Source organism: Podarcis bocagei, assembly GCF_964188305.1.
Source record: "Podarcis bocagei genome assembly, chromosome: 9".
NCBI lineage: Eukaryota > Metazoa > Chordata > Lepidosauria > Squamata > Lacertidae > Podarcis > Podarcis bocagei.
Genome location: NC_138134.1, coordinates 59,452,929 through 59,466,577, shown reverse-complemented (window position 1 = coordinate 59,466,577; position 13,649 = coordinate 59,452,929). Strand labels below are relative to the sequence as shown.

The 13,649-nt window shown below is 43.0% G+C and overlaps 1 protein-coding gene across 11 annotated transcripts in view; it reads left to right on the top strand.

The window, feature by feature from the left end:
* Positions 1-13,649, top strand: part of LOC308594288 (uncharacterized protein C4orf17 homolog) — an 87,721-nt gene that overhangs the window by 58,211 nt on the left and 15,861 nt on the right. For 5 of the 11 annotated variants that reach the window (XR_014011376.1, XM_081207300.1, XM_081207305.1 and 2 more), the window contains exons 1-4: positions 8,850-9,329; positions 10,900-11,079; positions 11,833-11,900; positions 12,734-12,883. Coding sequence is in view for 9 of the 11 variants with exons in the window: in XM_081207300.1 (XP_081063426.1) it covers positions 9,182-9,329; positions 10,900-11,079; positions 11,833-11,900; positions 12,734-12,883 (546 nt within the window). In the remaining 2 variants the exon portion in view is untranslated. Of the gene's footprint in view, positions 1-7,996; positions 8,119-8,817; positions 9,330-10,899; positions 11,080-11,832; positions 11,901-12,733; positions 12,884-13,649 lie in introns of those variants that run through there. The other 6 variants (XM_081207304.1, XM_081207303.1, XM_081207301.1 and 3 more) reach the window with 6 other exon arrangements.

Sequence of the window (13,649 nt, the reverse complement as noted above, 5' to 3'; positions counted from 1 at the left end):
AAGAGAAAAGTGGAGGAAAATATTTGGGAAGACGTTTAGAGAGGGAGGTACTCAGCTGTACGGTTGCTAGGCTGCAGACTTTGGCACCGAGGCTCAGGTTTTTGAGTTCAATCTTGGTGCAGCTGTTAAAATCTTAAGGCCATTTGATAATCTGGCAAAACTACACACTTGATAGTCTGCCATGCCTGCATACTTAGAAGAAGCTATGTCCAAGTAGTGAACATACTTAACTGGCAGTTCCTAAAACAACACCCAGACCAAAACACGGTTCTCCTTCAGAACTCACACTTCCCTGAGTATTGCAATGCAATTCTCCAACCAAAAAACTATGGGCATCAATGCACATATTAGAGGGGAAGTATGGGGGTGGGTGGGAATTACATCTATTTAGTGAAAATAACATACAGAACGGCATCATATTAAGGAACATGTCTTGCACAAATTTGTCAACATTGCATACAGAGTAAGTCTTTTAGGGGAAATAGGAGGAGGGTCAGGAGCAGGATCCTGGGGAAGGTTCAGACAGGTTCCTGCCCCTGCTTTTGCCTCTCCTGGGGGGAGGTGTCTAAGAGTCAGCTGGATACTGAGTGGGCACTTCCTTCACCAAGGACATAGAGATGCCAGAGCCAACGCAAACAAAGATGTCCTGCCCATGCACAGCATGCCTGCTCACTTGTCTGTTCTTTGGCACTTAATTATTGTGCTTGCTGCACTCTTCAATAGGAAGGAGCAGGTTTGTGGGTAGCCTGTTGGGCCAACGGCTGAACTCTGAACTCGCACTTAGCCATGCAGTGTCTTTAACCTTTGCTTTGCCCAGGTCTATGCATTAAAGAGTTTGGCAGAACCCAAATCCTGAGTGTGAGCTCTTCCTCTGACAGGGAGGGCCAGGACACGGTCAAGTATTTGAGAAGACCTGCACAAAGCACTTTGCAAGCCCTGGGCTTAGCCTGAGCACCCAACAGTGATGACATACCATAGGGTTACCTGTCTTTTGGATCTCTGACATTTGTTATCTTCATGTGCTTGAGAAAGTAGTATCAAAGTTTAATGTCAGCACATTAATGTATAACTAAATCAATGATTAAACCTGAAATATTTTCCCCAGCAATAGGACTTGCTAACAACGTTCAAAATATGAGGTTTGAGTTAGTGCCCCCCCACCAAATATTTCTGATCAGGTCTTTAAGATGTATCTCTGTGCTCTCACACACCTTTTACATATTTATCAAAAAATATACATACAGGCAAGGGGAATGACATTCTGTTCTTCACTGTGAACAGCTGCAGAATAGATTTATATAAATTCATTACTAACCATGCTATTTTCAATCCCTCTCCTAACAGGGCATTTGTCTTTTTCACTGCTGTCACACACTGAGTTCATGTTTGCTTTGAGCTTTCCTCAAGACATTCCTTATTTTCCTGTCATTTCACTGTCATTTCATACCCCATGTAAAACAGGAATCCTTTTGCTCCAACATTCACAATGCTTTACTTACTCAATATGCTTTACTTACTCAGTTGACATTCATTTGCCGTTTTGCAGACTGTTTCTCTTGTTTGAGGAAATCCTTTTAGACCTTTCATTCACATATATGTAATTCAATAATAAAATAAACTTGGCTACTTAACTGCTCTCCCCTTCTTTAGGTAAAGGTAAAGGGACCCCTGACAATTAAGTCCAGTCGTGAACGACTCTGGGGTTGCGGCGCTCATCTTGCTTTACTGGCCAAGGGAGCTGGCATACATGTAGCCAGCATGACTAAGTCGCTTCTGGAGAAGCCAGAGCAGTGCACGGAAATGCTGTTTACCTTCCCACTGGAGCAGTACTTATTTATCTACTTTCACTGCGTGCTGTCGAACTGCTAGGTTGGCAGGAGCTGGAACAGAGCAACAGGAGCTCACCCCGTTGAGGGGATTTGAACTGCAGACCTTTCGATTGGCAAGCCCAAGCGGCACAGTGGTTTAACCCACAGCGCCACCTGCGTCCCTCCTCTTCTTTAGCTTGGTGCAATTTAACACTCATGAAGAATCACAGCAGAGTTTCATGAAGGACCCCCACTGCTTGGTTTCAAAAACTGTCCATTTATCCATAGACTCTGCTTTTTGTCATTTAACCAGGTACCAATCAATAAAAATATACTCTGCTCACAGGATGTATGACCTGAAGGCACATTAGGATAGCCACTTTAGATCTTGTCTGTGTCCACATGGGTTGCTGTCTGGGAACCACAGGTATGCTGCATTGGGTTTCATGATGAAAGAAAGGAGGACTATAAAACAGGAAATTAATGAAATAAAAGGGCCCAACCTTCTAAACCCATACTGCCATGATTAGTCAGGAGCCCCTGGCAATAGACTCGGTTAAAGGTTTATTTGAAATGCAAATATATCGTGTCCACCAAATCGCTCCTATCTACATGTCTGTTGACATAAGAACATCGGAAGAGCCTTGCCTGGATCAAATTTGTGATTAAAATATGCCTGTGCATCATTCACTGCGGAGTTGCACACAAATGTAGGCTGATGTTCTCCTGTTGCCTTCCCCAGCTATTTACCCACCATAGTGGTGGCTCTTAGCCATCACTTCTGTTTGTTTTCCCCTTGTGTAAACAAGTTCATAACCTGTAGCGGTCTGCAACATTTACACAGCCTCTTGGCTGCTTGCATAATGCTTACTCAATGAAACATGCATTACTGTAATACATGGGTAGACAGTGAAGTGTCCTCCAGAAGTTCTTGGACTACAACTTATCATTCCTGACCATCAGTCATGATGGGAGTTGGAGTTCAACGCCCCTGCGATCCCTGCTATAATTAAATCTAACGCAGAGTTAAAGAGAGGTCCCCTCTGTCATTTCTGACTAGCTAGATAGGTTACACATTATTGATTATTGTCATCACAGCCTACTGGTCTGTGGGTAGAGGAGTTCCACTCACCTGACTGCTCTGCTCTGCTGTTTTCAGAGTGGCCCATACAGAATTCTCATACAAGTTCTGTTAGAATGAATGGGACTTGCCTTGAAGCAACACAACAAAGCACTGTGGTTTGAGTGAGCAGGTCCAAACTGAAGCTGAAATGATTGAATTGATAAACTGCTGGCATAGTTTTTGGTCTCCCTCTTCACACATAGGAATTTGGCACTCGGAGGCAATGGAGCTGAGTTTTGCTAGGTGAGACATCATATTAACAATAGCACACCCTCCAAGTGTCCCTCTTTTCCAGGGACAGTTGTGGAATTACAAAAGCCATCCTGGCTTCTCTCTCTCTTTTTTAATACTTTATTTGCAATTTAATCAATACAATTAAAAAGACATTTTTCATATTACAAAAAAGAAAAGAAAAAAAGGCATTGAGCAATAGGAAAAAAGAACAAAAAAATCAGAAAAAAGACTCACAAAAAATCTTATTTGATACATAAAATATTTTAAGGAATACAAACCATCATCAATAATCTTATATACCCTTATTTCCTATGTGGTTTGAAACCCTGATTTATTTAATGACTTCCTTCCAACCCTATGCAGTTCCTTCTCTCTCATAAATTAGTTTATCTGTCTCCTATATAGATCAATGACGCACCTTCCTGTTATCTCTGTGGAATTTACTCTATGCTTAACCAGGTATAATCATTGTAACTGTATTTCAGCATATACTTTTTAAACGCATCCCATTCTTTTCTTATCTTATCTCCTGGATGGTTTCTTATTGATTCTGTTAATTTTGTCAACTCAAGATACTCACATAATTTTAATTGCCATTCTTCCTTAGTCGGCAATAAGTTACTTTTCCCGTATCTTGCAATCAGAATCCTGGCTGCCGCTGTTGCGTAGAGAAAAACCTGACCTTTTGGGATGTTTGTTGTAAAGATACCTAATAAAAATAATTCTTTTTTTTTTTTTAAGAATGTGTGTTTCATCATTTTTTTCAGCTCTTCATATATCATGTCCCAAAATAATTTAATGGCTTCTCATTTGATCCTGGAATACCCCTATTTTCTCTGCCAACACTGGATGAGCCAATGCTTGTCCACAGCAGCAGCAATGGACCATCCCTTTGCCTCTCCAATGGTCACCACTGCCAGCCTCCTCCCTTGGGCAGCTCGTAGTGGCTGCTGAAGTGGTGAGCAGGCAGAGAGGCTGCCATCACCGAGATACAGCCTTGCATATAATGCGCCAGCTCTAAGCAAATCAGTCTCTTACCTTAAGCCAAGAAAGAGTATTCTCTATAAGATTGAATATCAATATACATATCAAGACTTTGAGATTAGACCACTGAAGAAGCCCGGAAAACTATCTTGGGAGTGTGCTACCTGCAAGCCCCAGTTAAAGGGCCCCATCTGGGGCAAACAGCGGCCTTTTGATTACTTGGACTGCCAGGGTGAAACAGGTGCAAAACGCCGGCCCCCTGTCTCTATCTACAACTCTACTAGCATCTCTTGATATTGTGAATATCACCGAACTTACCTTTTGTTGGTATCTTCATGAACTTATCTAAAAGACAGAGTTAAGCATTTGAAAAATCTATTGAAACCAGACATTATGAGTTCATTTTAGGCTGGGTAGTTCGCAAGTCTTTGTGGCTTTGTTTAGTGTTTTGTATTTTTCTCAGAAGGTTGATAAAATATGTATAATTATTGTTCTGTGTATATTAATCGCCAGTGTGTTGCATGAGTCGCACTACTGGCTCTGAGGTGCAGGCAGAGGGCATGGCTGCCTTGGACGTGAAGAAAAGGGGAGAGAAGAACAAGGAGTCTTGATTAATTTTTTAAAAATAAAATGCTTTTCACAGCCGTGCACAATCTTACCCGTTTCTAAAATTTCTTTACTGGTGTGTGTTTTTGTAAATCTGCCAAAGAATCAAATCAGGATGAAGGGGTTTTCTCAAGACAGTGGAGGGTGTGTGTGTGCTGTGTCTTGTTGGTGTGGTGGTGGCAGCACTTGCTCTCCTGCGGAGGGGGAGGCCAAAAATGGGGGGTTGAGGAGGGTCAGTTGTGGTGAGTGAGAAATGTCCCTATTTTCAGCTAAGGTATGTTGGGGGGTATGCATTAGGTCCCTTAGGTATCTTTTTGACTGTGGGCCCTGCTAAACCAGAGCACACTACCAAACATTGCTCCACATTCCCCATGATCCAGTGGCTGAGGTGTGCATGCAACTTGCCTGATGTGCCCATGATCCTTTGCAGAAGCTTCCTCTTTCATTTCAATGGGTTGTAGCCAAATAATTTCTACTCAGGGGTAAAGGTAAAGGGACCCCTGACCATTAGGTCCAGTCATGACCGACTCTGGGGTTGCGGTGCTCATCTCGCTTTATTGGCCGAGGGAGCCGGTGTACAGCTTCCAGGTCATGTGGCCAGCATGACTAAGCCGCTTCTGGCGAGCCAGAACAGCACACAGAAATGCCGTTTACCTTCCCGCCGGAGCGGTACCTATTTATCTACTTGCACTTTGAGGTGCTTCTTGAACTGCTAGGTTGGCAGGAGCAGGGACCGAGCAACGGGAGCTCACCCCATCGCGGGGATTTGAACCGCCGACCTTCTGATCGGCAAGTCCTAGGCTCTGTGGTTTAACCCACAGCGCCACCCGTGTCCCTTTCTACTCAGGGGAGACCCACTCAAATCAAGGAACCTAACAGCCATTTCCATTGATCTCCCTGGGTTTGCTCTAGCACTGGATGCAACCCAATGCCTGGATCTACCTTGCTTGCAGAAAAGTCCAGCTTCAACCCCCAGCATCTTCAGGTACGGCTAGGAGAGAATTCTATCCGAAACCCTGGGAAGCTGAGCTAAGCAGACCAGTGGTCTGACTTTGTATGTTTCTGAGGTAAGGGAGTTTAGGGGCCAAGTTGCTGGACATAACTCAATTCATGATAGAGACAAGTCCTAGGAACTGATAGTTGCTGGATCATTTGCTAAGCAAGCCTCTTTCCTAGAAGTCTGTGCCTTTTGGTTCATTTCACGCAGGCAATAATTAATCTTGTAGCAAGCACAAACTGGAATAGGTCATCCCGACACCGGCACTCAGTTCTGCCAAGGAATAAGCCTTCAGGGTGGGTGAAGTGTGTTCTTCATTTGTTGCTGTGGTTTTTTTGTTTTCATGGTAATGACTAAATATGTCTCAGTTTTACTGTAATTTTGTTTTTTATGTTTTTATCTTGTACATAGCTTTGTGGTTTTAATGAAAAGTGTCGCTAAAATCATTCTGAATAAATAAATGAAAGGGTGCACAGGGCTGTTGAATATAGCATGCTTGGATTCCACATAGGAGACTATTTGGCTGGAAACTTAGCTCAGATCAACACTTGCCAGGGTTGTGTTTGGATTTCTAAGTAATCACTTGTCTCTAAAATAAGCTATCCTATCCAGTTGGCCTATGAATCTTAGCACTTTGAATGAAGGCAATGGAACTACTTCTAATATTACATTTTCCTACTATTGGGAGTGGAGAATCCATGTTTCAGGACAGATTTGTGGGCATACTCTGATTCGGCTCGTGGAACTTTGCTGCAATGTGGATTGTTCATTTTAAATGGTGCTTTTTATTTTTTACACTCTGCATCTACAGGAATTCCCAAACACTCTTACAGAGAGAAAGATACTCTATATTGGGATCAGCCCTGAAACACCAGAAGACTGCACTGTCATCTCCTCTTTTTGCTCCTTTTATAATGGCAATAATAATGTAAATCGAGGCCATGATCAACATTTTACCAGTCTCATAAAGAAAGCCAAGGGTGTTAATGCATGTTTCCCCACTGCTAACTGCTCTGTGGTAGTGTTGGGGTGTGTTTCACCAAGATAGTAGGGAAGAATTAAATCTCCCATCCCTATTCACTGTGGGTCTGTGACCAAACACTCCCAACCCCTTAAACTGGTATTTATTCATTTTTAAAACCCTAGATGTGATTGCTAATCACATGGTTAATGTTATGTAGTGTAGTTTCACCCTGGGCCAACAGGGGGATACTGTATATAGTTTTCACTCAGGTCTGTAGATAGTTTTCACTCAGGTCCGCGGCAGTTAGTTTAGGCGGGAACTCTGAGCTGTTGTGGTTACAATGTTGACAGCCGGCTGCCTATAAATACAGGCCGGCTGAGCTGTTCACAGTCAGTTCTATTTCAGCTTGTCGTAATAAAGAGCTACTTGAAGAAATCGCTGTGCCGGCTGCTATGTCAACCCACTACTTAATAGTTAACATAATACAGGGGTAGCTGACCTCCAGATGTTGTTGGATTCCAACTCTAATTAGCCAGTCAACATGACCAGCACTCAAGGATGATGGGAGTTTTGGGAGTTGTAGTTCAGCAACGCCTGGAGGTTGTTACTAATATGCTCCACTTAAGAAGCCAGGAGAGGACATTGCAAGGCAACAGATCATTCAGTGGGTAGAGAAAGCTTCAAATGGCACAGAACTTTGGTATCTCTTTGGAAGGGATCAGACAATGTTGACTTTTGGGGTGTTATCTTGTAACCATGGATTGCTGTTATTGGTTATTCAGCTTGGGGGAGGAACTCAAAATGTGGGCTTCACAGCACAAAATGGACCAAACCAGCACAAAACTTTGGCATACGTTTGGAGGGGATTGAAAATTTCAGGGTCGCATGTTAATAAAGCTGGTTGAGAACAACCTACAGCACCTGTGAGAATACTGGTCCTATGAAGCTACAAGAGAGGTGAAATGTTCAACCTGTAAAAGATTGCAGGGCATAAAAGAGCACCATCTAGTGGCACTTTGGGCTACACTGGAATATGTGCTGGGTTTCCTATGGCAGTCGTTTGAATGCCCTGTGTCCAATGCAGAGTGCCCCGAAATGAGTGCTTTCCCAAGAGATTAAACAAGAGCAGATCTGTGAAACGTGGCAGAAATTTCAGGAATTCCCTCTATCAAACAAAGAACTGCCAAAAAGTAGGGTTAATGGGTGTATGCAGGACAGTCCTCTGTTTGAAGAGCTGTGACTCAGAGGACAGGCTTCTTTTTGAAGGCATCCTGTCTGAAGGGCTGTGCCATGCTCAATTCCAGTTTAAAGATAAATAACCCGAAGGAAGAACGAACAGGAGAGGCTTTGAAGTTGTCCACCAACAATTGACACCTGCACAGCAGACTGAGCAGGCACACGGGTGAATTGTATTGTTTTCCATTTAAATGATAATTATTTCTAATGTGCACCTATACATATAAATTAGCACGTTCAATATTTTTTGAAAATATGCATCCCCCTTTGTCCTTTTTGTGTGTGTCCGTTGTACCATGACTTGCCAAGATTTGTTATGTTGTGATGCCCGAAAGAGCCTTCTTGGTGGTGGTGCCCAACTTTGAAACTGAAATGTATGGAATTATATCTGTCCCAATGCTTGTTTTGGGCAAAAGGAACTGTCACACATGGTACCCTCATGCTAACAGTCAATGTACCGTTCATAGAAAGAAAGAAATGTGGAAACACACCAGACTTTATAGTCAGTCTGTTGTCTGTATATTTTCCTGAGTTGCGTGCTTGACATCAATCCTATGGTAAACCACATTCCTTATTTAGGAATGTTTTTTTGGTTTGATATCCATTTGATGATCCTGTGCAGGCTGAATATTTATATAAATATCTTTGCAGTCCCAAATGAGGAATTATCACACGGGGTCTTGCTTACTTTACTGTATTGATTCTGTGATAAACACTGTTATAATTCCTAACTCACCACTGGAAATGTATATATTTATAGAGCTGTTCAGCTTGCATAGGCTCACTTTACCGTAAGCAAGAAATCACATGCTTGCTTTACGCTTGTATGAGGCTGAAAGATGTCATAAAAGAAGGGAATGTATACAGAACTCTGGAGGGAAAAGATTCTTAGATTCCCAATGAAGGCTTGGTGGCCCCATTGTTTGACTTTTGAGGAGATGTTCAGGGAAGAGAGAAGCCAGTGAGGAGAAAGAGAGCAAAGCACAAGTTGAAAGGTCTGAAGGCCTCAGAATGGCTGAGATGAAAACTTGATATCGCAGGGCAAAAACTGCTTTGCCCGGTCAGTTAACTGACAAATATTTTATGTTCAGCACAGAAGAGCAAAATGTGTCCCTTAGGTCCATGTGTGTTGTCTCCTCTCTTCTTCCCTCATTAGGGCTCTCTGGATGAGATGCTGCTACAGGCTGTGGTACCAAGAATAGCGGCGAAGAAAATAGAAACCCATTAAGATGAATATCAATTTTAGAGCACAACCTGAGCCTCAGCTGATCCCCCTGGGAACCCCGCGGCAAGCGGCAAATGAGGGCTCTTCCGGGAAAACAAGTTACTTTGTTTGCAGACACTCTCCACATCCAAAGACCGTGTGCCACATTAGAGGTAAACTCCCCCTGGAAGGGCTAATATGGCCAAGCCAAACTCTGTATTCATTTTTTGGGTTTCCAGAACAAAAACATTCAGGTGAGGCTTTATTCTGTCTTCCTGACATTTTCTTACCTGTTGATTTTTGCATCTCACGTGATCTTTCACACGACTTAAAAAGCCGCTTCTTGAAAGTCTAGTGGAATCTAGCAGAAACCTAGTGCTTATTTTTGCGTTGTTTCCAAGGGAAAAAATACCTGTTTGCAACCCCGTGAACTCGAAAAGGTGCGGGAGTTTTGCGTTGTCATTTTTCCACGGGTTTCATGATTGCACCACTGCCACTCATGTGATGAAATCTGAGGTGGTATCCTGGCATATGCAGCTCTTTCCATGTATCTAACATTTAGCATGACATGGCAGCATATTGCTCAAGAAGCTGCAATTCCAAAACACTGCGGATACTGCAGTGTAAAAGGAACATTAGAAATTGGGACAGAAGTATGAGCATTAAAACTAGGAAAACCAATACTATAATCACCACATCTGAATGCAGCCTAAATGCAGGGTTTTTAAAATGCATGTTCCTCTTTTTTTGAAGGGCAGAACTCTGCCCTCCCATAAGTTTGAAGTAAGATTCAACAGCCATTGCAGCCAACTCCTGTATGTGGACTGGGGAGGGGACACCATTTTGTTCTGCACTTCAGGCAGAACCATAGCTGTTAACTTTTCCCTTTTCTTGTGAGGAATCCTATTCTGAATAAGGGAATTTCCCTTAAAAATGGGAAACGTTGACAGCAATGGGCAGAACTGCATGCAATTCTGAATCACCTAGTGTTGGTTCCGACATAAATCCGCATCAGCTGATGGCTGTCAAGCCTTGTGTGTGAACCATCTCCATAAAGCTATGCTGTGCGAATGAAATCAAAGCTTTGGGACAAAAAAACCAAACAAACATGGATCGACTCATTCACAGGTATGATTTTATAATCATACAATCAATATTCATGTAGGAACTAAGTGTTGTATAATCAAACATACATGCATATGTGAACCAGCCCTAGGAAACTATAATACTTTAGTTCAGGACTAGAGATGGAATAATCCATTAGTTTTGGTTCTCTCAGTTTCTCATTTGTCCAGTATTAAATTCCGTTCTCCACATTTCTGCAGCAATTTGATGTTTTTCAAAAATCCCTCATAAAAAATCACCAGCATTTTAGTGCAAATTTTCCCCAATAATCCCCGTTTTGTACGCAAATTTGAGTAACATGCAGTTTTGTGATGTACAAAAATGCATATAATGCATTTTTCTGTTTTCAAAAATATCTCCATTTTTATGCCCACTTTTGCATTTTTGCATATGCCATTGAGTTGGAGGATTACATCTCAAAATTCAGATTTCTGCTTGAAGGATGGCTGTGTTTCAATTCTGACATTGCTTTTAAATGTGTGGAGTTGATAGATTTGCCTACAAAAAAGATCAAAATTCTTCACCATCCCTATTTGAAACCCCCATTTCCAGTGTATCCCTGCACCAAAACCAACTGCACAATTAGAAAAATGTAAAATGCGTTCTTTCCCCACCCAGGACTAAATGATGCACCTGTCTGTGTTGTGAAAGACCGAGGATACAATGAAGGACGCTTCGTTGACTCAAGCACAGAACATCCTCAACTTCTCAGAAACAATGTAATGCCCACTGACAGTTCTTTTCCCAACAATACCCTGCCAAGCCTGGTACAAACCCCACTTAGAGCGAATGTTGGACGTAAGTACCCCTGGTTGCTTGCACAAAGGGATAGGATGTCTACTTCAAAACCACAGTTTGAGAGCCTCAATGGCATCCCTCTGGAGGCTTCATCTGGGGCAGAAAGCTTGGCTAGCCCACCCCCAGCTACGGCTCTGCCTGTATTACCCCATCCTCAAAGTGGACCCTTCACTAGATTGAGTTGCTGATGAATGTAAAGGTAAAGGGACCCCTTACTGTTAGGTCCATTCGCGAACAACTCTGGGGTTGCAGTGCTCATCTTGTTTTACTGGCCAGGGAGCCGGCGTACAGCTTGTACGTCATGTGGCCAGCATGACTAAGCCGCTTCTGGCGAACCAGAGCAGTGCACGGAAATGCCGTTTACCTTCCCGCCGGAGTGGTACCTATTTAGCTACTTGCACTTTGACATGCTTTCAAACTGCTAGGTTGGCAGGAGCAAGGACCGAGCAACGGGAGCTCACCCCGTCGCAGGGATTCGAACCGCCAACCTTCTGATTGGCAAGCCCTATGCTCTGTGATTTAGACCACAGTGCCACCCGTGTCCCATGATGATGAACGTACACGTCTGTAAATTCTTTGCAAAAATTTGGTTGACACAAAAACCACGACGGTATCGTGCCACCTGCACTGGAGGCATCCTCTGCCCTCCCATGTTACATAGAATTCCTGTATTTTTCAAGAGGTCTTACCAGGCTTTAATCCTCTATAATCTTAACATGAAAACTCATGCAAAATCCCTCTATTGCATTTCAGAGCTTATGAGAGACGAAATTGCAGAGCTCAAGCAAAGAACAGGAAACACCCCACTTTTAAAGAGAAGGGTAACGAGCCAAACTACTGCTGGTATTTGTAACTGAAACCATCAAGACTTCTTGGAGCATCCTTACTCTTGCAGAACACTCCATTCATGATTTTGGGTTTACCTTATTTCTGGGACTATAATCTGTTTTGTTTTTAATTCTGAATTTTAAATTGTCCTAACCTGCTGGTGAAGGGCAGATGACAAATTTGAGGGTGGCAGTGGCGCTTTGAAGTTACCTCAAACCCTAACCTATTCTACTTTGCCTGAACAAAGCGAGAGCCTTTACAGGCAGACGCCTCTATTCTTGTGATTGTGTAAAGCTCTCTGCTTCTATAGGGAAGGGCATTTGCAGACATGCGCGTGAGTGTGCATTGGCTGGAGGCAAAGCTTGCTATACCCATTCTATACATGGATTCAGCACCTGTGTATACTGAACACCTGAATAGGGCTTAAGAATGGGAGTTTGTTCATCTATTTCAGCTGACCAGGAATCCTGTAGGATCCAGATGGCTAAAAGGCATTTAAAGGGTTCAAGGTGCAAAACCCCATCAGTTTTCTAGAGAGGACAATAGCAAGAGAGCCATTGCAACCACAGCCTTACCCTTATACTCAAAGCAGAGATGGGCCATACAGACATAGAGTCCAGCTCCCATCACCCCAATCATCAGCTATGCAAAATCCAGTAACATTTGGGAAGCCACAGGTTCTCCATTCCTCCAATGCACAACGTAATGATTAGTCCAGATGTATTGGAGGTGATCAAAAGCAAAGAAGTAGAGAAAGTTGGGTGGTGGGTTTTGGGGGGCGGTGGGCTGTCTGTATTTGTCTCTTTATACTCTGCTTTATCATCAGGACGATCCCTTGAGGAAATACCTTGCAGACAATCCACAAAATAGGATTCCTCCAGAGCACCCTCTTTTACCTGCCCCGGGTACGCACTACAGGCCAGACATCATTGAGAATATGAATTATACCCCTACTTACCTGGAACAGGAAATAAAAGTAAGATACCATCATTAAGTGATTATGTCATGTATTGCACGCTTCTGCTTTAACTGATAAAAAAGGAGGATGTCATTTAGTACATTTAGGTTGCAATACTATACATGTTTACTGGGGGTAAGTTGCATTCAACTCACTTCTGCGTAAATATGCATAGGATTACACGGCCAGTTTGAAAACCACCCATCTGTTGAAAAGGTGGCAATGATGGCCCGTAAAAGAGAGAGGAGGCCATTTCTGAGATTTTGATGTTGCAAGCTCCTGAGTTTTACAGAACTCTTCACAAAGCAAATGCCGAAATACAGCTACTTTCAAAATTACCCAAATTTTGTGATGCAGGTCTCCAGGCCAAATGGTGTGTACAAGAATGCATATATTACGGGGAAATGTGTGTAACCATGCCTGCATCGGTGAACGTAACATACAAAATGCATCATATTAGGGGAAATTGCTTGCAAAAATGTGTACTTTTGGAAGAGATTCACACTTACAAGGCTGTAGCAGTGCCAGTTCGGCAGATCAAAGTGGTTGGTGGGCATATAGGGGGGCAAGACAATCCCACAAGTAAACTGGCCCTACCTAGGCTTGTAAGGGCTTTGAATACTAATAACATTTGTTGCATTTGCTGCCCAAGCATTGGTGCTGCCACCACTGCATTGGTTTCAGGGGGCAGCAGTCAGTCAGTCAGTCACCGTGGTGAGTTGTGTACCATACCCCTTGTTGGGTGCCCTCTGAGCTATCCTGTTCCCTCAGGTGTGGTGAAGGA